General features: G+C 38.9%; 1 protein-coding gene across 12 annotated transcripts in view; it reads left to right on the top strand.

The window, feature by feature from the left end:
* cadpsa (Ca2+-dependent activator protein for secretion a) overlaps positions 1–25,791 on the top strand; it is a 201,292-nt gene that overhangs the window by 144,181 nt on the left and 31,320 nt on the right. For 7 of the 12 annotated variants that reach the window (XM_073826234.1, XM_073826228.1, XM_073826227.1 and 4 more), the window contains 5 exons: positions 2,282–2,388; positions 11,513–11,669; positions 16,700–16,841; positions 17,429–17,581; positions 23,796–23,951. In XM_073826234.1, coding sequence (XP_073682335.1) covers positions 2,282–2,388; positions 11,513–11,669; positions 16,700–16,841; positions 17,429–17,581; positions 23,796–23,951 — 715 coding nt within the window. Of the gene's footprint in view, positions 1–2,281; positions 2,389–2,632; positions 2,663–4,445; positions 4,455–11,512; positions 11,670–16,699; positions 16,842–17,428; positions 17,582–23,795; positions 23,952–25,791 lie in introns of all 12 variants that reach the window. The other 5 variants (XM_073826232.1, XM_073826231.1, XM_073826230.1 and 2 more) reach the window with 2 other exon arrangements.

The following is a 25,791-nucleotide window of genomic DNA, read 5'->3' as shown; positions in this document are numbered from 1 at the left end:
TCATATTGCTGATTTTCCATTGGAGTAAATATGGTGACATGACTGTGTCTATGTGTGATGGTTTCTGAAACTTTTACAAAAAATCAGAAAAATACATATATATCATCTACAAACTACAGTATATACAGTAGAGGTCAAAAGTTTTTTCAGCTTTTTTTGTGTATTTGTACCCTTTCCAACAATAACTGTATGATTTTGAGATCCATCTTTTCACACTGAGGACAACTTAAGGACTATTACAGAAGGTTCAAACACTCACTGATACTTCAGAAGGAAAAACCATGCATTATAAGCTGGGGGTGAAAACTTTAGAAAAATTTGAAGATCAGGGTAAATTTACTTTATTTTGTCTTTTGGGAAACATGTAACTATCTTTTGTAGCCTCTGAAGGGCAGTACTAAATTAAAAAAACATCTTCATTCTGTTCAAAAGTTTTCACCCCCAGCTCTTAATGCGTTTTTTTTTTTCCTTCTGGAGCATCAGTGAGCGTTTGAACCTTCTGTAATAGTTGCAAATGAGTCCCTCAGTTGTCCTCAGTGTAAAAAGATGGATCTCAAAATCATAGTCATTGCTGGAAAAGGTTCAAATACACAGAAATGCTGGAAACCAAATAATTTGTAGGACCTTAATGACTTAATGAGGGGGCAGTTTAACTGTTCAGGACAAACAAGGGACTATATGTAAACATCTTTTATGTGAAATATCTTATTCAGGTCAGTACTAAATAAACAATAACATGCATTTTGTATGATCCCTCTTACTTTGGTAAAATAATTAACATTTTGCACATTCTGAAAGGGGGATGTAAGCTTATGACCTCAGCTGTATCATGGATTAGTTTAGAAACCTTTATTCGTGTCTTGAATTAGGGAAATCAGGTATTTCAAAATGAATGCTTTTGAAAAATAATAATTCAAATGTCAAAATGCTAATGGCACACTCTGTCTATTGCTATTGAAGTACCTGATTTTGCTCTACTACATGACATTTCGTTTCTGCATGGACAGTAACCCTTTAAAAGGTTGTAAATATTATATTTTGAAAGTCTTCGCTCCTATTGAAGGAGCTGAAGATGATTGAGATACAATTAGAGGAAAGGTCAGAGGGTTAATTCACATTTAGGGGGTGTGTGCTTTGTGTTTAGTGATGAAAGCACTGTTGACTGAGAGGGGGGTGTGACTCTTCAAAATGATGTTAATTGTTTTGACATTTGTCACATAGCAAATGACTTCACTTCCTAGTTCCTCTGTCTTTGTGTTCCTCCATCAAAGAAGAGTCCAAAAAAGACAATGCCGAAAGATCTCCGAAAACTGACAGCACAAACAAAGCTTTGTTCAAAACCAACAACAGCTACACAAACAAAAATCACCCTCTCAGCCAATACTGAAGCGTTATGAGTTATAAAAACATGTACTCACACACCATGGTCTCATAATCGTCTATTTTCTTTGCAATCCCATCCTTAACCAACAGTAATGAACCGTCATGCCTCATATTGTGTGTATTCATCATGCTAAAGACCACTGAACGTATATCCATTTTCACAACAGTTCGCTGTAAACTGTTATATGGTTATGTTTATTTTTAAACTCTGACGTCCGTGTCATATAATGAAGGGTACATTAAAGTATTACATGTTTAAGAGAGAGCTGCTGCCCGCTTGTATTGACAAAGAGAGGTAGGAAATGAGATGACATAAATTCCTGCATGTGCTGAACATTATGCATGATGACTATAACATATTTGTTGTGGTTTTTATCCTTTCTTTTTCCTCAGTTCCTTGGTTTGACTCATTATACTTGCATTGCTCTTTATTGACTCATTATGGTTCGTGTCTACAGAGCTGAGTGTTGACAGAGTGTCAAGATTATGCTAAGTCGTTAACTAAGACAGCAGAGTTGATATATGCAGCAGCTAATTTGTGGTTCATTAAGTCAGGTTTTTTTCCCAGAGAGAACATTTATGAAATTCAAATGAAAATGTAGACGTAATCTTTAACTATATCTATCTCTTACCTGCTCTGTAATTTTAATTGTCATGTAAAGTTTTTGTCTTCATAGCAGATATGCTTATGAAGTGACATTGTTTGTAAAAGTATTTTAATTAAATACTTTTAATTCACTGTTATAACATAAGGTATTTTTTTCTGCTTTGCACACACTATGTGTAAGTTAAAAAAAATCACATGCAGTGAAGTTCAGTTTAGTTTAGGCATCAGACAGGCTGAGGAAAGTGTGTTTGTCTGTATGTTTGTATTAACTGTTGTACCTTTGTGCCTCAGAAAATGTAGGGCGCTTAGTCACACCTGCCAAAAAGCTTGAGGACACGCTCCGTCTGGCCGAGCTGGTCATAGAGGTGCTCCAGCAGAACGAGGAACATCATGCAGAGGTGAGTTTGCCAGACGTGACGTTGTAGACATAAATAAACACGAAAAGAAATACGTCAGGCGAATATTTATGTGAAAACAAAGAACAACTTAAAGACATTTTCAAAATTGAAAACCCTTTAAAGCATCCTCAGTGGCTCCTTGCACTATTTAGGTAATGTTCCCCATTAGAGCAGCTGTCATCCTCTCACAGTCAACAGCAGAATATATGTGTGTTTTTGTGTTCTTAAATTATGTGCTCCGCAGGCTACACGCCCAAGTACGGGAGGTCAGGCGGTACAGTATTTTTTATTTTTTGCTGTCATTCGTGGCGTACCCTGCTCTTGCATGCTAGCCTCATGATCTGACCTGCCCTGGAAAAGGCATTACATGGGCATAGCAAATCAGGAGTCAAGCACCTGCAGGGTGGATTTCAGTTCAGTTCATTCTAAGTTAAAAAAAATTCTAATTTAGATAGATAGAGAGATTTAGATTTAGTGTAGAATCAGCAATTCAACTTCAGAATTAACTGAACTTAAATTACTGTCACATTGACTGAGAACATTCCAGTTTGAAGGCATCATAGTCAATGGACAAAATTACTACAGCTGTGCTTATTTATTCATCTTCATTTCAGTTTATTTCAAGTCTGTTACGAGATAGTTCACCCAAAAATGAAAATTCTGTCATTAATTACTCAACCTCATGTCGTTCCAAACCTGTAAGACCTTTGGTTATCTTTAGATCAGAAATTAGGATATTTTTGATCAAATCCGAGAGCTTTCTAACACTACACAGACAGCAATGCAACTGACATGTTCAAGGTCCAGAAAGGTAGTAAGGACTTCGATAAAATAGTCCATGTGACATCAGTGGTTCAACCTTAGTTTTATGAAGCTGTGAGAAGTTTTTTATGCAAAGAAAACAAAAATAATGACTTGCTTTATAAAACAATTTCTTCTCTTCCGTGTCAGTCTTCTTTGCATGTTCAAACAGCGAATCCGTGTCGATCTTAAGAGAAGACATTTTTTCAAAGTATTCTCGTAGCTTTATAAAATTAAGGTTGAACCACTGTTATCACATGGACTATTTTATTGATGTTCTTACTACCTTTCTGGCTCTTGAACGTTTCAGTTGCTTTGCGGTCTATGAAGGGTCTGAAAGCTCTCAGATTTCACCAAAATATCTTAATTTGTGTTCTGAAGATGAACGAAAGTCTTATGGGTTTGGAACGTCATGAAGGTGATAAATTAATGACAGAATTTACATTGTTGGGTGAAATTTCCTTTATTCTCTTATTAAGTTTTGTTTTGTTTTCTTTGTAAATTTACACTTCTAGACCAGGTTCATTAAATCATTAAAGGAATAGTTCACCCAAAAGTCATTAAAAACAAAAAAGGATATTTTGAATGTCTGTCTGTCTGTCTGTCTGTCTGTTTGTTTGTTTGTTTGTTTGTTTGTTTGTTTGTTAGTTTGTTTGTTTGTTTGTTGTCCATAGAATGAAAGTCAATGGGGTCCAATGTTGGTTAGGACCACACTGACTCTAATTCTATGAACAAAAAGATTATTCAAAATATCTGCCTACAGAAATGGAACAACATAGTCATACTTTACTCACCAGAATTATTTATTTTTGGGTGGCTTATGCCTTTAAGCACATAAAACCATTTTTAATAAACATGTCCACTAAGATGCATGAGATTGTTTATGGTATTTTACATAGTCCAGTCATTTATCATGCTGGAAAATTGCTTGATTGAATGTAAACGTTCAACATGTACATGCACAAAATAATTTCTGGTAAAATCTACAAAATTTAAATTGAAGCGACGTACATATATACAGTATGTCGGTGACAATTGCACATGCTAAACTGTCTTACACATTTCTATCATTTGTGTTTCTTTTTGATTAAGATCACTGTCGAACATTCTTAACTATTTTCACACTGTTTTCCGATTGCCTTTTAAAGCCCTTTAATGCTGAAGCGTTTATGATAGTGAAACGCAGAGCAAAGAAAATCTCACATAACTCTCACTGTTTTTCATTACTTGTTTGATGGCTGGAAAACGTTGGACAGGGTAAAGAGGTATGTAGACACTAGAGTTCCCCTCCATGTGCATGTCACAGCCCCTGCACCATGGATGGAGGAATTCCCACCTTTTCCTCCTAATTCCGCCCTCCCCATCTCTGCCTGGACACCCCATCCTTCCCCTGGTCAGCTGTCCCTGTGGAGCGTTGAGCAAGTTGCTTGTGTTCCCACAAGCACGAGGGGACAGTGCTTCACCTGTGGAAGCAGACCCCTCTAAAAAAATAAAAAATAAAAAAATCAATGAAAATGAGACTGCTCTCATTTTCACCCTTGCACAACCCCAATAATATCTAAGCTCTCCTGTGTTTTGTGTCCTTCAGCTTGGTTTGGTCTGCTAGCTTCACTTACCAGCTCTAATCACAAAAATTTTATCGTATAGCAAATGCACTTCTCCGTGTCTTTTTGGGAGAGATGTTGCAAGAAATCAAAGCAAATCTTTAATACTGGTTTAAAAAATACTGAAAGGTTTGTTTGAGTGGTCAGTGACAACAGCATGCCTTTTTAAAGGAGAGGAAGCCATGATCTACATTAACTTTTCATTTGTCTAACACGCTTGGTGCATATCTACAGGCCAGATGTGTTACACACCGGCAGCATGGTTGGATCAGCAGCAGAGGAATCTCACATAATTACACTCTTGAAAATAAAAAGGGGGGTAGCAATGCCATATTTTAAAGAACCTTTTATGCAGTGGAAAGGTTTCATTGATGTTAAAGGTTCTTAATGGAACCAACAATGCCAATAAAGAACTTTTATTTTTAAGAGTGTACAGTTGAGGTCAAAAGTTTTCATACACCTAGCAGAATCAGCAAAATGTTAATTATTTTATTTTAAGAGGGACCATACAAAATGCATGTAATTTTGTAAGGGGCGCCGCTCGCAATTTTGGGCCCTATGACAAAATATGAGGTCGCCCCCCCCCCCCCCCCACCACACCAAAGCACCCTTAGAATTGTCCTAACTTTTCCCCCCCTTAGTGGCGCCCCTGCTGACCTGAATAAGACATTTCACATAAAAGATGTTTACATATATTCCACAAGAGAAAATAATAGTTGAATTTATAAAAATGACCCTGTTCAAAAGTTTACATACACTTGATTCTTAATACTGTGAATGATCCACAGCTGTGTTTTGTTTTGTTTGTTTAGTGGTAGTTGTTCATGAGTCCCTTGTTTGTCCTGAACAGTTAAAATGCCTGCTGTTCTTCAGAAAATTCGTTCACGTCCAAATTCTTTGGTTTCTTAGCTTTTTTGTGTATTTGAACTCTTTCCAACAATGACTGTATGATTTTGAGATCCATCTTTTCACACTGAGGACAACGGAGGTACTCATATGCAACTATTACAGAAGGTTCAAATGCTTACTGATGCTTCAGAACGAAACACAATGCATTTAGAGCCAGGGGTGTAAACTTTTGAACAGAATGAAGATGTGTACATTTTTCTTGTTTTGCATATATATCATATTTTTTTCATTTAGTACTGCCCTTCAGAAGCTACAGAAGATACTTACATGTTTCCCAGAAGACAAAATAAGTTAAATTCACCCTAATCTTAAAATTCAAAAAGTTTTCACCCCCCGGCTAAATGCATTGTATTTCCTTCTGAAGCATCAGTGAGCGTTGCATATCTCTCAGTTCCCCTCTCAGTCGAATCACTTCGACATTACATTGGGATCTCGCTTGAGAGACCAATCATCTCTGAGCCTTATTCAAAAGGCCAATGAAAATTGGCGAGTGGACGTGCGTGCCGACCACGCCCCCGTACATACGGGTATATAAGATGGCACCACTCAGTCAGACTTTTGCTTTCAGAGCCAATGGTTCGAGCCTTTATCTCTACAAAACGAAAACAACGACTTCTACCAGAGTTCTTCAGGAGTTTATGCTCCCTCCCGCCGGTGTGCTGCCAAGACTGAAAGAGTGAATTTCACAAAAGAGCTTTATTGGCGGCCGCCGGCGTGGTCCCGCAGCTCCTCCCTGGGCAATCCGGGATCACAAAAGAGCAATTTCTCGTGGCCGATTAGACGTTCTTTTCAGAATGGCTCTTCGGCCGTGCGTTTCTTGGTGTGGTAGTTTCCTCACCCCTGCGGACGGACATGAACGCTGCCTCACGTGCTTGGGCTTCGAGCACGCTCAGGCGGCGTTCACGGATGGATCATGCCCGCATTGTGAGAGCATTGTGGCCACGCATTGTGGCCACGCTGAAGTCCCGCCGCTCGTTCGCGAGCCGGCTCCCCCCGGTTTCCTCCCGCGGCTGGTCGTTAAGCCGTCAATGCTTTTCGGCCACCGCGGCGAGGCCCGGGGGGGACATCCAAGTCACAATGGAGAACGTTCCGCCGGCCCAGAAAGCCCTGCGGTCTTCTCTATCTCAGGCCCCGTCGAGCTTCCGCAGCAGTACGCTTCCCCGCCCGCCGGGCTGAGCGTCTCCTTCGGGGCTCCTGCAGGGGATGAGATGTCCATCACAGCATCGGAGGGAGAGTCAGACGGTGAGGCCTCCGCCCCTTTGGTGCAGGGGTACGTGGCGATCCCCCAGGTTGAGCGCGCTGTCGCGGTGCACCTTTGCCCGCGCGGCGCTGCCACCTGGCGGGGTCGCCCGCGTCTCCCCTCCCGAGCGTGCAAGCTCTCCTCCGCCCTCGCGGAGCGGGCTTTTCATGCCGCCGGGCACGCTGCCACCGCCCTGCATGCCATGGCCACACTTCAAGTGTACCAGGCGCAGGCACTCAAACACCTGCACGAAAGTGGTCCCCAGCCCCTCGCGGTGGTTGATACGGATGGTACGTCTCGGCTATGCGATTCAGTTCGCCAGGTGTCCCCCCAGGTACAGAGGCGTGTTTCACACTACTGTTCAATCAGACACACATGCCGCTGTCCTGCGTGCGGAAGTTGCAGTCCTACTGGCGAAGGATGCAATCGAGCCTGTCCCTCCAGCCGAGATGAAGTCAGGGTTCTACAGTCCCTACTTCATCGTGCCCAAAAAGAGCGGTGGGTTAAGACCCATCCTGGATCTCAGAGCACTGAACCGGTCCCTTCTCAGGCTGCCGTTCAAGATGCTCACCACGAGGCGCATGCTCACATGCATCCGCCCCCAGGATTGGTTTGCAGCCATCGACCTGAAGGACGCATACTTTCATGTCTCGATTCTTCCTCGACACAGACCCTTTCTACGGTTTGCTTTCGAGGGTCGGGCGTATCAGTACAAGGTTCTCCCATTCGGCCTGTCCCTCTCTCCCCGCGTCTTCACGAAGGTTGCGGAGGCAGCCCTGTCCCCTCTTTGGCAGGCAGGCTTTCGCATCCTCAACTATCTCAACGAATGGCTTCTCGTAGCTCACTCACGAGATCTGTTGTGCGAACAGAGGGACCTGGTGCTCCAGCACCTCTGCCGTCTGAGCCTTCAGGTCAACCGAGAAAAGAGCAAACTCTCCCCAGTGCAGAGGATCTCTTTTCTCGGTGTGGAGCTGGACTCGGTTGAAATGACAGCCCGCCTCACCCACGAGCGCGCGTCGTTGGTGCTGAAGTGTCTGGAAACAATCAGACACAAAACAGCGGTTCCTCTCAAAATATTTCAGAGGCTCCTGGGGCATATGGCAGCTGCAGCCACGGTTACGCCTCTGGGCTTGCTTCATATGAGATCGCTTCAGCGCTGGCTACACAATCGAGTCCCGAGATGGGCATGGCACCGTGGCACACTCCGGATTGGCGTTTCCCCGCAGTGTTGCCGCCTATTCAGCCCGTGGTCCGACTCTGTTTTCCTACGGGCAGGGGTGCCCCTGGGACAGGTGTCCAGGCATACCGTGATCTACACGGATGCCTCCACCACAGGTTGGGGTGCTGTATGCAACGGGCAAGCAGCATCGGGCTCCTGGACAGGACCTCGACTGCAGTGGCACATCAATTGCCTCGAGTTGCTGGCAGTGTTTCTAGCCCTTCGCTGCTTCCGACCGGTGTTGCGTCAGAAACACGTGCTTGTTCGTACCGACAGCACTGCGACCGTAGCTTACATCAACCGCCAAGGTGGTCTTCGCTCCCGTCGCATGTCTCAACTCGCCCGCCATCTGCTCCTTTGGAGTCAAACGTGGCTGAAATCGCTACGTGCCATTCATATTCCGGGGGAACTCAACCGTGCAGCCGATCAGCTCTCATGGCAGTCCACCCACCCCGGAGAATGGCGACTCCACCCCGAGACAGTCCAGCTGATTTGGAGTCATTTCGGGGAGGCCCAGATAGACCTGTTTGCCTCCCCTGAATCCTCCCACTGCCAGCTGTTCTATTCCCTCTCCGAGGCCCCCCTCGGCAGGGATGCACTGGCACACAGCTGGCCTCCGGGGCCCAAGTACGCCTTTCCCCCAGTGAGCCTCCTTGCTGGTTGCGCCACATTGGCCCACCCGGACCTGGTTCCCAGAACTCATTTCCCTCGCGGCAGCCCCTCCCTGGAAAATCCCCTTGAGGAAAGACCTCCTCTCTCAGGGGATGGGCACAATTTGGCACCCGCGTCCCGATCTGTGGAACCTGCATGTCTGGCTCCTGAACGGGATGCCTCAGACCTCGCTGGCCTCCCACAGGCTGTGATTAACACGATCACTCAGTCCAGGGCCCCCTCTACAAGGCAGGCTTATGCACTGAGGTGGGGTCTGTTCGTCGACTGGTGTTCCTCTTGTGCAGAGGACCCCCAGAGATGCACGATTGCAGTTGTGCTTTCCTTCCTGCAGGAGAAGTTGGAGCGCAGGCTGTCCCCTTCGACTCTCAAAGTGTACGTCGCAGCCATCGCGGCGTATCACGATGCAGTGGATGGAACATCCCTAGGTAAGCACCCTCTGGTCGTGAGGTTCCTCAGAGGTGCCAGGAGGCTCAATCCTCCCAGACCGCACCTCTTACCCTCTTGGGACCTCTCCGTCGCCCTCCGAGGCCTACGGGATGCCCCATTTGAGCCACTCGCCTCAGTCGAGATAAAATATCTGTCACTTAAGACAGCGCTCCTGACGGCATTGGCCTCCATCAAGAGGGTAGGGGACCTACAAGCCTTCTCTGTCGACGAAACGTGCTTAGAGTTCGGGCCCGGCGATTCTCACGTTATCCTGAGACCCCGGCCCGGTTATGTGCCCAAGGTTCCCACCACGCCTTTCCGCGATCAGGTGGTGAACCTGCAAGCTCTGCCCCTGGAGGAGGCAGACCCAACCGCTGCGCTACTGTGCTCAGTCCGCGCTCTACGTACATACGTGGACCGCACTCGGCCCTTTAGACGCAGCCAGCAGCTCTTTGTTTGTTTTGGAGGTCAGCAGAAAGGGAACGCTGTCTCTAAACAGAGGTTGGCCCATTGGGTGGTCGAGGCCATCTCCCTGTCCTACTTATATCAGGGAGAGCCATGCCCCTTAGGACTTCGAGCCCACTCTACAAGGAGTGTTGCCTCGTCCTATGCGTTGGCTCATGGCGCCTCTCTAACTGACATCTGTAGAGCTGCGGGTTGGGCGACACCTAATACCTTCGCCAGGTTTTTACAACCTCGGCGTAGAGGCTGTGTCCTCCCGTGTCTTAACATAGACATCAGGCAAACGGGAGACCGGCTGGTGCCGGCTTGCTGCGCCATTCCTCCGGGATCCGTGCGCCATTTCCCAGCCGTTCCCTTAAGAAGCGAACCTGGGTCCTCCATGCCCGCAGTCAGCCTAGTGCGGAGTAGGTACTGACTGTGCTCCTGCCGGGTCTCCTTTGCCCCGCAGGTTGTGGCAAAATATCTCTGTATTTCTCCCCGGTCGGCCAGAAGGCCGTGGTTCCCTCGTATATCCATAGTTCCTATGGATACATCGAATTATTCTCATTCCACATGTAAAATATCTCATGTGCTCCGCCCCCCCAACCCCTGCTTCAGTACAACTGGCATCCCTGTGGGGTCGCCTATTTCGGCCCCCAGGGCGTTGGGAAGGTTACGCTCGTACCCGCCTGCGGACACGTCCGCCTGTCTGCACGTGGCGTAGGGCGTAACACGGTGCCAGGTTCGTGGCCTTTTCCATGGGTCTAAGTTCCCAATGTAACGTCGAAGTGATTCGACTGAGAGGGGAACGTCTAGGTTACGTAGGTAACCCTCGTTCCCTGAAGGAGGGAACGGAGACGTTACATTCCCCTGCCACGACCTGACGTCGCGCTGACGTCGGGCTCTCCCGGCTCTTCAGCAAAGCCTGACTGAGTGGTGCGCGCCGCCATCTTATATACCCGTATGTACGGGGGCGTGGTCGGCACGCACGTCCACTCGCCAATTTTCATTGGCCTTTTGAATAAGGCTCAGAGATGATTGGTCTCTCAAGCGAGATCCCAATGTAACATCTCCGTTCCCTCCTTCAGGGAACGAGGGTTACCTACGTAACCTAGACGTTGTCTTCAGTATGAAAAGATGGATCTTAAAATCATACAGTCATTGTTGGAAAGGGTTCAAATACACAAATAAGCTGAAAAACACAAGAAAACAGCTGTTTTTATTCATATCAGTACTAAATAAAAAAATAACATGCATTTTGTATGATTCCTCCTATTTTGGCAAAATAATTAGCATTTTGCAGATTCTGCTACGTGTATGTAAACTTTTGACCTCAACTGTATTTAAAATGATTTTGTTTTGAACAGAGAAATTATAATAACTACTGAGATTGCGCTGCTAATCACTTCTGCTGCTGCATGCTGGGAATTTTTTTGTTACAAGGGCATACATTCCTGTGCATGGACTTCACATCTGCAAAATGCATAGTAAATAAGGATGTACTATAAAAATAAATCAATGTATGTGAATTAGACATTAGCTCTGCTTTTTAGAGGAGGGAGTAGCATGAGAGTTTTAATGCATGAGATAAGCTCATGACACTCCATAGACACAAAGATGAAAAAATTACATTACTAGACAGTCTGGCATCAAATTGTATATAGATCTGTGGACTGTCATGCCCTTATGAATAACAGAGAGGGCTGAATATCAATGTATGTCTTTATATTACAATGCTGATTTATTTTTGTTTTCATTTCCCCCTTTTTTCTGGCTCTTGTGTTGTCTCTGTCTTTCTTTCTCTTTCTGCAGGCATTTGCATGGTGGTCAGATCTGATGGTTGAACATGCCGAGACATTTCTGTCTCTATATGCTGTGGACATGGATGCAGCACTGGAGGTGCAACCACCAGACAGTTGGGACAGCTTCCCTCTCTTTCAGCTTCTCAATGACTTCTTGCGCATTGACTGTTAGTATTTACAGTGATCTTTTCTGGACATGTTCATACTATGCCTTATTAAATGAAAATGCTAGTGTAAATGCATTTATTGACACCATATGTGTCTCATACATGTCTTTTGTAGACTTAATGAATATATATATATATATATATATATATATATATATATATATATATATATATATATATTAGTGGTGGGCCGTTATCGGCGTTAACGTGCTGCGTTAACGTGAGACTCATATCGCGCGATAAAAAAAATATCGCCGTTAATCTATTCTCAAAGTTGGGTTGGGAGCTGGGTCTAAACTACGCAAGATATGATGACTTTCACCTTGATATTTTAGCGCGGATGACGTATATCTAGTTGAATTGCACTGTAGGAGGCGAGAACAAGTCTTCAACTTCTGTGAAATTACCACATCAAATGAGACGCGCAGACATGGATGCAGTTATGAAGCCGCTTCAGGGCAGGTGCGTGCGTTGCTAGACCCTTTTTACTGGGGCACGTGCCCCAGTGAAAATCTGCTGTGCCCCAGTAAAATCTCAAGTTTGAGTTATAATTTACTTTGATAATCCCGAAATAAAGACATTATACTATATGCAACAACTGAATTGACGCTTCTAAAAGCAACGCAGTTTATTGGAAGATGCACGCAGATAGGATATCCATACCCGCGCGCCTGTATATTTTACTGGAACGCGCACGTCATACAGCCTTTTGCGCAGAAGTACTTGGTTACACAAGTTTGTATACTTAATTGTGTTTTAAATGCAATTGTCAAGCAGTTTGTAATGCATTTTGGAAACAGGAGATGAGCGCCTGGTCTAATGCGCCACCTGGCTTGAGAAACCCGTTCTCAAAGACTTACTTTTAGTCATTATTTGGGTAGCACACATATTCTGAATGCCTTCAGAAGAATTCAAATTAGCCATTTTAATCTAGATTAATCTAGATTAATTTCAAGATTTAATCTAGATTAATCTAGATTAAAAAAATTAATCTATGCCCACCACTAATATATATATATATATTAGAAAGAGAAAGAAAGAGAGAGACAGAGAAAGAAAGTAATCATGGTTATCATAAACAAAACAATGAAAATAATGAAAGTGGAAGTTGCATAATTGTGGTGTTGCGTGCCTGCAATAGGTTACAAATTGCAACAAAGTGGAACTTTAACAGACAATATAGAAGAATTAAGGGCCAAATAGCGAAGCCTGCAGGGGGTCGAAGCAACACATTGAATGTAAAGAGTTTGCTCAAGGCCTTATCACGTCTCTAATGAACTGAAGTCAATGGGGTGCTGTCCATGGTGCTAAAGCCACACTGCCATGGGCTGCAGTTGACTAATTATCCTAGTGGCATTCTTTGCACAGCTTGACAGGTTGTTGTCTAGTAACCTGTTCTTGATATTGGATTGCTTTTTCTGCTGGGAGATCTAGCTTGAGAAAGCAAGAGTGTGAATACTGTGTATATAAAATAAACAATTAAGCAGCATTTCCTTTTTTCAAAGACTTTTTACATTTTATTTTATTTTGGATTATTTCCCCAATTACATTTACATGCTTAGTATTAATTTGAAACAATTTGTTTGTTTGTTTGTTTTTTGTTTGTATTTGTTCTTCTGTGTCTTCTACTATGAGAGACTGTGTCTCATTTGTGACCCTGGACCACAAAACCAGCCTTAAGTAGCATTGGTATATTTATAGATACAGCCAAAAATACATTATATGGGTCAAAATGATCATTTTTTCTTTTATGCCAAAATCATTATATATTAAATAAATCATGTTCCATGAAGATATTTGTATCAAAACATGATTTTTGATTAGTAATATGCATTGCTAAGAACTTCATTTGGACAACTTTAAATGCGATTTTCTCAGTATTTATGTTTTTTTTTGCACCCTCAGATTCCAGATTTTCAAATAGTTGTATTCTCGGCCGAATATTGTCCCATCCTAACAAACCATACATCAATGGATAGCTTATTTATTTAGCTGATGTACGTATAATGTATAAATCTCAGTTTAAAAATTGACCTTTATGACTGGTTTTGTGATCCAGGGTCACATTTAATAATTTATTTAATAACATCCTAAAATAATAATAAAAAAAGATTGGAATTTTTTTTAATAATCTCTTTTAAAGATGGTCTTTTAAGACCAAAAAGACCAGAAAAAAGATTCTTCTTAACCCAATAATAATGCCCAATGTGTCATATTAGACATGCAAATTATAAATTATAAATTATAATCATGATCAAAACCTTTTCAACTCTTCCATAAAAGCCTGATGCAATAAAAATTATACTTAAAGGATACTATTATGCCCCTTTTCTACAAGATGTAATATAAGTCTCAGGTGTCCCCAGAAAGTATCTGTGAAGTTTAAACTTAAAATAGCCGACAGATCATTTATTATATCATTCTGAAAATGCCAATTTTGTGTCGAAGCAGAAACACGCTGTTTTATTGCATATCTCTTTAAATGAGCTGTTGCTCTTGCCCCCTTTTCCAGAATAGGGTACTAATGTGAGTACTAAACTAAACTCTCTTTCATGTCGTATTGCGCTTAAATTGTCAAAAACACACTAGTTTATGTCAAAAAGACATGTGAGTTACAAAAACAGTCGGTTATGTTTTATAAACAAACTTGTTTTATATTTTATTTTGTCTAAAGGTTTAATGAATGAAAAAAAACAGGCTTAACAGGGTTCTAGTTTACCAATCTAGCACTATGTAGTTCCCCATATTACTCCTCGCTACAACACATATCACTTCCCCCTGGCTCTGCACACTCACAAAAACACAAACACAAGCAAACACCATCGAGCGACAGCCTACAGCGTGCGCTGCATCTGTGGAACAGGACATTGAAAATGAAAGGTCACTATCATCCTGTGCCTGTAGCACTGAGCTAGGCATGAAACAGCCTTAACACCAGACAGGCTCTAAAGCAGAAGCTATTCATGCTGCTAATGAGGTCTAAAACAGAGGAGCCTGGGAGACCCCACTGCCCCGGCCACTCGCTCGCGGACAAACACAGCCAAGTGTACAACCACCACCGCTCAAGTGGCTAATTGGAACAGAGCAATCAGGGAAGCAAACAAACATGGCACCTACTGCGAATGATCGACCTTGAGTACAGCGAGAGAGATAGTTAGAGACCAGAGTGAGAGAAATAGAGATGCTATGATGACTATGCTTAGTCATCACATGCTAAAAAAGGCGATTTCCACCAATAGAGTACACATTTATTTATTTTCATTTAGCAGATGCTTTAATCCAAAACGACTTCATCATAAAGAGGCAAATAAACACAAGAAGTGCTCATAATACAAAATATTTTAATTTATTTATTTACACTAAAGTTTAGAATAATTAATATTTTGTAATGTTTATTTTTTTTAGAGAAGTCTCTTATGAGCAGCAATCTTACTTTTCCCAAACTTTTAAATGGTAGACTATTAAAATGTCCACAAAAAAGGTTTTCAACACTAAAAATGATAAGAAATGTTTCTTGAGCAGGAAATCAGCATATTCGAGCATAAGAGACTTCTTTCAAAAATCTTATTTTATTTTATTTTATTTTATTTTATTTTATTTTACATTTGTGTTTATGTTTTGTTTATTGCCAAAAATATAAAACCCAAACATTGGAGTTTAAACATCATTTAGACCCAAATTTAGGTTAAATATAAGATAAATCAAACATAAAACATTTACATAACTTTTAGTTTTTTTTTTTTTTTAATTATAAGAAATGTTTTTTGAGCAGCAAATCAGCATATTAGAGTGTAAGAGACTTTTGACCAGCTGTGTAAATAAACTTAATTTATATGTTTGTCACTACTGTTAATACTTGTGACTGTTTTATTTAATTTAATTGTTAAATTATTTTAATTTATTTTTAATCTGTTTAATATTTTTTTTTTTTTTTTTTTTTTTGCCAAAATATGAGTTTAAACAGCATTTTCACAAGTCCCAAATTTTATTTATTGTATTTTTTATTATTTTATTTATTTTTTTATTATTATTTTTTCATTTATCTGTTTAATATTTGTGCTTACTTTTTGTTTATTGCCAAAAATGATCAAATCCAAATATAAGAGTCCCAAATTTTGTTGAAAAGGCTGCAAAAATTGTAACTCTTATAAGTATAATATATACTTTATTTATTTAATTTTATTTTATTTTATTTTATTTTATTTTATTTTATTTTATTTTATTTTATTTTATTTTATTTTATTTTATTTTATTTTGTTTTATTTTATTTTATTTTATTTTATTTTATTTTTATTTTACCCATGTACCACAAAACCTTAAGCAGCACTGGTATATTTGTAGCAATAGCCAAAAATACATTGTATGGGTCAAAATGATCAATTATTTAAAAAAAAAAAATCATTAGGATATTAAATAAAAATCATGTTCTATGAATGTGAATATCAAAAATAATCAAAACGTTTTTTTGATTAATAATATGCATTGCTAAGAACTTCATTGGACAACTTTAAAGGTAATTTTTTTTCAATATATAATTTTTTTTGCACCCTCAGATTCCAGATTTTCAAATAGTTGTATCTTAGACAAATATTGTCCTATTCTAACAAACCATATCAATGGAAAGCTTATTTATCAGCTTTCAGGTGATGTATAAATCTCAATTGAAAAAAAATGAACCTTATGTCTGGTTTTGTGGTCAGATTTGTGTTTTTAATTTTTGTTTATTGCCAAAAATGCTAAAATCCAAACATTGTTTAAACAGCATTTAGACAAGTCCCAAATTTGGGTAAAAAGGTTGTAAAAATTGCAACCCATATACAGCGAATCAAAAATAAAACCATTCATATAGTGTCTCCTGAAATTGAAAAAAATAGGCCTTATTAGGTATCCCGTTAAAAGTGCCACTTAATATTTTGCCACCTTAATTTTTCGGATTTGCTTAATCACACATTTCCTTCTGTTACTACTGTATGCCAGCAATCATTCATTTTGCTCTTTCTCTCTTTCCCACTTTCGTCTTGCTATTTCAGATAATCTATGTAATGGGAAGTTTCATAAGCATCTGCAAGATCTGTTTGCCCCTCTGGTGGTGAGGTATGTGGATCTAATGGAGTCCTCCATAGCTCAGTCCATACACAGAGGATTTGAACGAGAGTCTTGGGAACCTGTCAAGTAAGCAAAACACTTTTTGCTTTACACGTTTATTATAGAGATGTTAATTCAGTACAGTTCTTAAAATAAAAATGCATGCGATTAATCATGCCCCTCGGCCTTCCACAGTCTCGCCATTCACGTGTTCTTGTGTTCAAAAACAGCTAAATGGATTCCAACAGAATGAAAAAGAGCTCAAAGGTTTCACACAGTTTTTTTTTCTTAGCACTTGTCTACTTGTCTTTTAACAGTTTAAAAGTATTTATTTTCAAAATTCAGTTTTTTTAACTAGCCCTAATTTTCTTACAGTCCAATTGTTACAAGATTAGCAAATATACAAGTCATTGTATATTTGTATATATACAAGTCATTGTTAATGCTAATTGAATCAACAATCTGCTCTTCAGCAGAAACAAATGTGTGTGTTCTCGTAAAAAACAGAGCCAAAGTGATGATGATGTGATTCACTCCTTCTCGTCTCTTCAACACCATCTTATCTCTGAATTAATTCTTCATACTGTACATAATGCTGTTTCTTTATCACCCACGCTTGCTTCTGTGCATCTACATCACTGCATTCTTTTTTCTGTTTTTTCCTTTTCCCACAGGAGTTTAACAAGTAATCTGCCCAGTGTCAACCTACCAAATGTGAATCTACAAATGCCTAAAGTACCAAATCTACCAGTGTCAGTTAATCTGCCACCAATGCACATGCCTAGCTTTTCAACCCCCAACTGGATACCGGGTTTATCTGATACTGAGTGTGTACTGAGTCTGTACTCGATTCTAATACATGCATGTGTGGCCTTAGCATGAAAATATCTACTTTAGTTTATACTTGATTCCAATTCATATTCACCCCAGATCAGTTGTAGGTACAGGTTTCATTTGAAGATTTTCATTCAGAAAATTTTATTTAGTCTTTTTGGGTGCATCTACCATTTTTAAGCGTTTTGGAACTCTTTTGGTATTGAGGATTTCAGCTTGACTTTCATTTTATGATCTCTTTTATGATATGTTTTTGTTAAGCTAAATTGTTCAACTGCAAATCACTCTAGAACATTTCTGTGTATTTACGATCAGAATTTCGCAACTAAAAGATTTTTTTAACACAATCTGTTGTTGTTTTACTACATTTAGGATCATTGTCATGTGACATAATGCACATAAGGGACAATAAACACAAACAGATGCTTTGACATGCTGCTATAGATAAACAGATGCTGTGCTGGAGGCCAGTATCTTACTAGATTTTTTGTTTTAAATTTGTTTTAAATTAATTTAAATACAATTTATTTTATTTTTTATTTTATTTTTTGGATCATGTGATAGTGTATTGCACTACCAGTCAAAAGTTTTTGAACAGTAAGATTTTTTATGTTTTATGCTCACCAATCCTGCATTTATTTGATCCAAAGTACAGAAAAAAAAACTGAAATTTTTTTCTAATTTCTATTGGCATATATTTTAAAGTGTAATTTATTCCTTTGATCAAAGCTACATTTTCAGCATCATTACCTTTTTAACAGCTTGTAGTGTAACAAACTACTTGTAAAAAGGCTTTTTTGTAGTATTTTAATTAAAATTGAGTAGCTTGTAGTTTGGCAAAATACAATTTTCAAGTATTTACATACAGAAATTAAATAGTAGTACTAAAGCATTACATCTTGACTCAAATGAAGGTAACATTATAGTAATAATATACAATCTAATTTCCAAATAGATCTCTTTTTATTCATGAAACTGTACATGCAGAATCAGCTACTTTCTTTACATGTGTGGAAATTTCCTACATACGCACTGTTATGAATTAAGAATTTGTGATTTAGAGAGTTGACAGAGGTGAGCCAAGGGAATTTTAGCTTATATTTAGACACGATAATTAAAAACCGATTCTCCAAACCTTAGCATATTACCACTTTCCAGACGAGAGTGAAATACCTTCCGCGCTGCATGTGTTGGTAAAAATTTACGCATGCACACGCAGACATAATTATGCATGCTGAGTGTGACTCGGTGTAAATATTCCATCTCTAAGGTGTAATAGTGGGTAAACACCAAAGGTTGCCAAAACGAGATGAAGCCACCTCAAAATGTTAGTATCTGTCTTGGCATGTCAGACTTAAACTTAAATTATAAATGAGGGTTTACAAATTTCAGTCATGTTATGTTTCAGGCTAAGGCCACAGCATGGAAACAGCCCATAGACAATTTTTAACCCAAAAAGCCCTAAGCATGTTGAAGGGTTGGAAGATACAAATAACACACTAATAAACATGCTCATGTTTTGCTAGTTAAATATTAAAGCTGAAGTGTGTCATTTCCGTACTAGCGGCACCAAACAGAATCTCAGAAATCACTAGAAGGAAAGAGTTGTTAAGACTGTTTTGTAAATGTTGACTGGATTGGTCTTAAGTCTGAACAGGACTATTGCTGCTTGATTTCCAAGGTGTTTGGATGGGGTTGTAAGGTAATTGTGACGTTTTATCTCACAATTTAGACTTATTTTTTTCAACCTGGTCTCATGAAGAAAACGTACCTCTTGGAACTTTTTTGCAAGATGCGAAAAACGTACCTCCATGTACGTTTTGTGACATATTCGATGTGAAATATCCACTGAGTGGCACTGAAAGAGTTATATTTTTTCCCCTGGAACAGATGAACGTACATATGATACGTTTTATGTGACATTGGTTTTGTACAAGTCACCGCAGTTTTGACTTAAAATTGCCATTGAGTGGAGGTATAACTGCTCCATGACGTTTTATAAAATAACATACCATCTGCACTACACCTAAACCTAAACGATAGTATGAACAAAAGCGAATGTGACTTAAAAATCAATTGCAAGCATGTCATTTTAGCTTGTTTTTCAATCTCTCATCTTTCAGCTCTTTCATTGTTAGTCATGTTTTTGACGGGATTCGTACCCAAGGATTCTACATCCTAAGTCCAATTTCATGCCGGCTGAGCTATCGAGGAAGCTTGTTATGTCCGGAAAGCGAAGCATGGAGCTGAGACCAGATGGTATTTTCTTGAAATTCTGAGGAAAACAAAATTCAAAATTGAGATATAAATTCAAAATTGCAAGATTTATTGACCAGTATGTGTTTTCCAATATGAGTCTATTCCAAAACCGATTATTACAGAGTAAGTAGACCGATAACCGATATTTTGAACCAATGTATGTATATATGTCTAGTGTAAAAATTAGAATTTATGAAAAAAACCTTCTTTAAACGCTTTTAAATTATTTTATTGGCAAATTGGTATATAAATAACTGATACCGATAACCATAAAAATGCTTAATATTGGCACCGATAATCAGTCGACTGGTTTTCTTTTTTACATCTTGCAGAATTCATTGTGAGTCATGTTTTTGACGGGATTTGTACCCAAGGATTCTACATCCTAAGTCCAGTTTTGTGCCGGCTGAGCTATCGAGCAAGCTTGTTACGTCCGGAAAGCGAAGCATGGAGCTGTAATCATAACTGTCTGTAAAAACGATTACAAGTGCTCGCTTTTTTACCGCCTCTAGTGTTTATTTCTGTTGGAAACTGCATGAAGTGATATGTACTTATTGGTATGTAGTTTGTGTCTTCCGAAAAAGTTCCTACAGGTACGTTTTCGTCATAAGACCAGATGGTATTTTCTTGAAATTCTGAGGAAAACAAAATTCAAAATTGCGAGATTTATTGACCAATATGCGTTTTTCAGAGTTTATTCCAAAACCGATTTTTTATAGATCAAGTAGACCGATAACCGATATTTTGAACCGGTATATGTATATATGTCTAGTGTAAAAATGAAAATTTATGTCAAAATTAAGAATAACAATGGCTGACAAAAACTTTCTTTAAACGCTTTTAAATTATTTTATTGGCAAATCGGTATATAAATAACCAATACCGATAACCATAAAAATGCTTAAAGGTTGTATCAGCGATTTTTAGCCTAAAACATAAAGTGTCAATTTCAGCTGAACTTTCTTCACGATCCGTTCGCTGCCTGCCCCATAAATTGTCTGTGAAAAAACCGCGTCTCTCTGGTCAGCCTAGGGTCCGAGATATGCCAAAAAAACAATCGGCACTACCAACCTTTCCACAGATAAACAAACAGTGTTCCAACCAATCAGCGTCAGGGGTTTGGTGTTGTGGACTTTCGCTCCGCCTCCCTCACATCCCTGCACCAGTAGGAAAGTCCACAACACCAACCCCCTGACGCTGATTGGTTGGAACACTGTTTGTTTATCTGTGGAAAGGTTGGTAGTGCCGATTGTTTTTTTGGCATATCTCGGACCCTAGGCTGACCAGAGAGACGCGTTTTTTTCACAGACAATTTATGGGGCAGGCAGCGAGCGGATCGTGATGAAAGGTCAGCTGAATTTGACACTTTATGTTTCAGGCTAGAAATCGCTGATACAACCTTTAATATTGGCACCGATAATCAGTCGACTAGTTTTTCTTTTTTACATCTTGCAGAATTAATTGTGAGTCATGTTTTTGACGGGATTTATACCCAAGGATTCTACATCCTAAGTCTAATTTTGTGCCAGCTGAGCCATCGAGCAAGCTTGTTATGTCCGGAAAGCAAAACATGGAGCTGTAATCATAACTGTCTACAAAAAAGAGTTACAAGTGTTCGCTGTTTTACCGCCTCTAGTGTTTATTTCTATTGGAAACTGCAGTAATATGTACTTATTGGTATGTATTTTGTGTCTTCCGAAAAAGTTCCTACATGTACGTCTTTGTCATGAGACCAGATGGTATTTTCTTGAAATTCTGAGGAAAACAAAATTCAAAATTAAGATATAAATTAAAAATTGCGAGATTTATTGACCAATATGCCTTTTTCAGAGTTTATTCCAAAACCGATTTTTACAGATCAAGTAGACCGATAACCGATATTTTGAACTGGTATATATGTCTAGTGTAAAAATGAAAATGTATGTCAAAATTAGGAATAACATTTTTTTTATTTAAACACTTTTAAATTATTTTATTGGCAGATCGGTATATAAATAACCGATACCAATAACTATAAAAATGCTTAATATCGGCGCTGATAATCAGCCGACCACTAATTAATTTATTCAGTTAATATCTTCCAATTTTGACAGGTTTTTTTACATCTTTCAGAATTGCCAAAAAAATTATAATTGTGAGAAAAAAGTTTGAGATAAAAAGTCCCAATTAAATGTCAAGCCAGCACAACAATTTCAATCTAGTTCAAACGTCTTTCTTCAGTCAAACTGTTAGCCCCGAAACTCAAGCCATTGGTTGAACCAATGTTGTTAATTTCAGCCTCTAAAAGAGATTACAATTTTGTTTGTTGTTGCGAGTGATGCAGAAATGACACTCTTTACCTTTAACAAAAATGATTCACAATATCGTGTTCATATGATTAGATGCTCATCATTGGTATCTAGTCACAAATGGGTAATGCTACTTTAACATCTTGTATCTTTCCAACATCTTCCTCCTTTCCCTTTTTCAATTAGAACAGAACAGGATACAGTTGTCTTTCCTCTTTCCTCTTGCTGTATTTGCTGAGTATTGGGTCCTAGAGTAGTAGCACTCCAGCTGTAGCCTGTTTTAGGATATAGGGTGTCAGGATGGGAATACTGAGGGAGATTAACCGCCATCCCACTTTTGGTCCTGTCCTGTTTCCCTCATCTACAGAGTGACAGACAATGCTCTGAAGTGACACATAAGCTTCAGAGAAACAGGCATCTGTTTTCAGTAGAAACCAAATATAAGACTCTGAAAAGACTGATTGTGTGAGAAACCCAAACTACAATGTTTCTCACAACAGTCATTTTTGGTGTTTTTCACACAGTGGCTGAATATATTTTTGTTTAAGGTCTAATTTGGTCAGATTAGCCTGTTTCATTTATTATTAATAATATTTTTTAAATAGATTTTCATACAATTACAAAACTTAAATTATTCCAATTGAACATTTTCAGTTTCAGTGAAAATTTTAATTTCAAAAATAGTCTTTGTAAGTTTTTTTAGTAGTTGTGTTTTTAAAAAATCCCAAAACTTTTCTGTTTTATTATAGGAAAAAATACATTTTATTAATAAAGTTGAACATATACAGTAAATAAAGTAAAGATTATATATCGATTATAAAGTTTAGTTTTAGTAATATTTTACATGATTTATACTATTAATTATTAGTCAGTACTAGTCTTTTATTTATTTATTTTCTTATTTATTTATCACAGACACTAACATTCAACAGTAGAAGGATGTGTAGAAATATATATCCTTCTGCTGCTGTATATGAGTGTCTGTTGAGTCAGAGAGACAGTTTTACAAGAACTGAGTATAAATGAATCAGGTGTGAAAGCTCCTGCAGAGTCTTCTAACTAAATCTGGCTTCAGTGTGAAGCTTTCATTGCTTCAGTTGATCTTAAAATATGTTTCCATTGAAGATGCCTTGGTCTGCTGGCTGTTTGAGGACTCGGGCTGTAAGGAATGGAGTGAGAGTCAGTCTCTGTTTTCTTCTATGATCCATTCTTCATTCACGTCAGACCATGTGGAGTTAAAATTGGCTCCATCCAAACAGAGATCAGTTGAACGTCTGGGACTGTAGCTTCTCGTGACACTTCATACACATACAGCCTTGTGATCTTGCGATTCTCCTTTGACATCATTGTGCATGTTTTACCCTTCCTGTACTCAAACAACCAGGCCTGACTGGTTATCATTTTGTTTTAGGCTTAACCATTTATTTTTTCCATGGAACGATCGGCAGAGAAACTCTGCAACGATCGAGAAGTGGTAAAAATAACTAAACCAAATGTGTGGATTTGAAACAGGTTTCGTCTTCCTTAAAAACCCCTTTGCCCTTTGACCTTCCTACTTCCTGACCTCGGAGCTTTTCCTTCCTGATATACAGCTTTGATTAAAATAATTTACTGTATATTTCTCTGCCTGTCTCCTCTGCGCATGTCCTGATGTTGGCAGTAATGGTTCAGGGACATCAGAAGACTTGTTCTGGAAGCTGGATGCATTGCAGACGTTTATCAAAGACCTGCACTGGCCAGAAGAAGAGTTCGCTAAACACCTGGAGACCCGACTCAAACTCATGTCTAGTGATATGATTGAGTCCTGTGTAAAAAGGTGAGACTTAAAAACATTGTTCTGTAGAGCTGACTCCAGCTGAAAAACAAAACTATTGTCTTCTGTAGAGCCGCATTAATTACTCACCCTCATGTTGTTGCAAACCTGTAAGACCTTTGTTCATTTTTGGAGCACAAATTAAGATTTTTTTTTTTTTTTTATGACATCCGAGAGCTTTCTGACCCTGCATAGACGTTTAAGGCCCAGAAAGGTAGTAAGGACATTGTTAAAATGGTCCAATGGTCCATCAGTGGTAGCTTCATAAAATTACTGTTGAACCACTGTACTGTGACTTAAATAGTCATATAGACTATTTTAATGATGTCCTTACTACCTTTCTGGGCATTAAGCGTGGTAGTTGCGTTGCTGTCTATGCAGGGTCAGAAAGCTCATGGATTTCATCAAAAATATCTTAGTTTGTGTTTCGAAGATGAATGTCATTTTACTTCTCAAATATGCTGGCTTTTCCATTTGATTTATAAAAAAGGGCTTACTGATTTTCAGTGTGCAGGCCCACATTTGCAATCCTTCTACTTAAAGTGTTTTGAGGATGTCAAGCAGGACACCATCTTAACTGCATTCTTCCAGTCACTCTTAAGGGGTTATAAACTCTTTGTCATGCTTGCTGTGAGTGAAGACGTGATTTGAAATGCTTTGAGAAACTGTTGTAAGTAATGTCATGGTAATTTGCTGATTCAGAAGATGATCTGGCTTAACGAGTAAAATAATCCACCCCTTTTCCTCTTCCAATCCACATATTCGAGTGTATATCTCGCAATTCTGACTTTTTTCCCACAGAATTGTGAGTTTATATTTTACGATTTTTACTTTTTTCACAGAATTGCGAGGTTATATCTCGCAATTGTGACTTTTTTTTTGCAAAATTGCAAGTTAATATCTCACAATTCTGAATTTTTTTCAGTGGAATTGCGAGTTTATATCTAGCAATTGACTGTTTTCTTAGAATTGTGAGTTTATACCTCGCAGTTGTGACGTTTTTCATAAAAATCGCAAGTTCATATCTCGCAATTGTGACTTTTCCGCAGAATTGCGAGTTACAATCTCACAATTGTGACTTTTTTCTGCAGAATTGCGAGTTTATGTCTTGCAATTGTGACTTTTTTTCTCAGAATTGGGAGTTAAAATCTCAAAATTGTGACTTTCACAGAATTGTGAGTTTATATTTCATATTTGTGACTTTTTTTCTCATAATTGTGAGCTTATATCTTGCAATTCTGACTTTGTTCTTAGAATTGCGAGTTTATATTTCACAGTTGTGACTTTTTTCACAGAATTGCGAGTTTATATCTCAAAATTGTGACTTTTTCACAGAATTGCTTATATCTTGCAATTGTGACTTTTTTGCAGAATTGTAAGTTTATACCTCGTAATTGTAACTTTTTTCTCAGAATTGTGATCTTATATCTTGCAATTCTGACTTTGTTCTTAAAATTGCGAGTTTATATTTCGCAGTTGTGACTTTTTTCACAGAATTTCGAGTTTACATGTCGTGTATTTTTTTTTCTCAGAATTGTGAGTTTATATCTCGCAATTTTGACTTTTTTTGCAGAATTGCCAGTTTATATCTCACAACTGTAACTTTTTCCAGAAAATTGTGAGTTTATATCTCACAATTGTGATTTCCCCCCTCCCCTTTCAGAATTGCAAGTTTACATCTCTTAATTCTGACTCTTTAACATGCAATTGTGAGTTATAAACTCAGAATTGTGATTTTTTTCTGTAGAATTGCGAGTTTATATCTAGCAATTGACTGTTTTCTTAGAATTGTGAGTTTATACCTCACAGTTGTGACGTTTTTCATAAAATTGCAAGTTCATAT

This window comes from Garra rufa, chromosome 20 (genome assembly GCF_049309525.1).
Source record: "Garra rufa chromosome 20, GarRuf1.0, whole genome shotgun sequence".
In the NCBI taxonomy this organism is placed as follows: domain Eukaryota; kingdom Metazoa; phylum Chordata; class Actinopteri; order Cypriniformes; family Cyprinidae; genus Garra; species Garra rufa.
The sequence above is the reverse complement of the archived record's forward strand: the minus strand, read 5'-3'. Positions and strand labels throughout refer to the sequence as shown.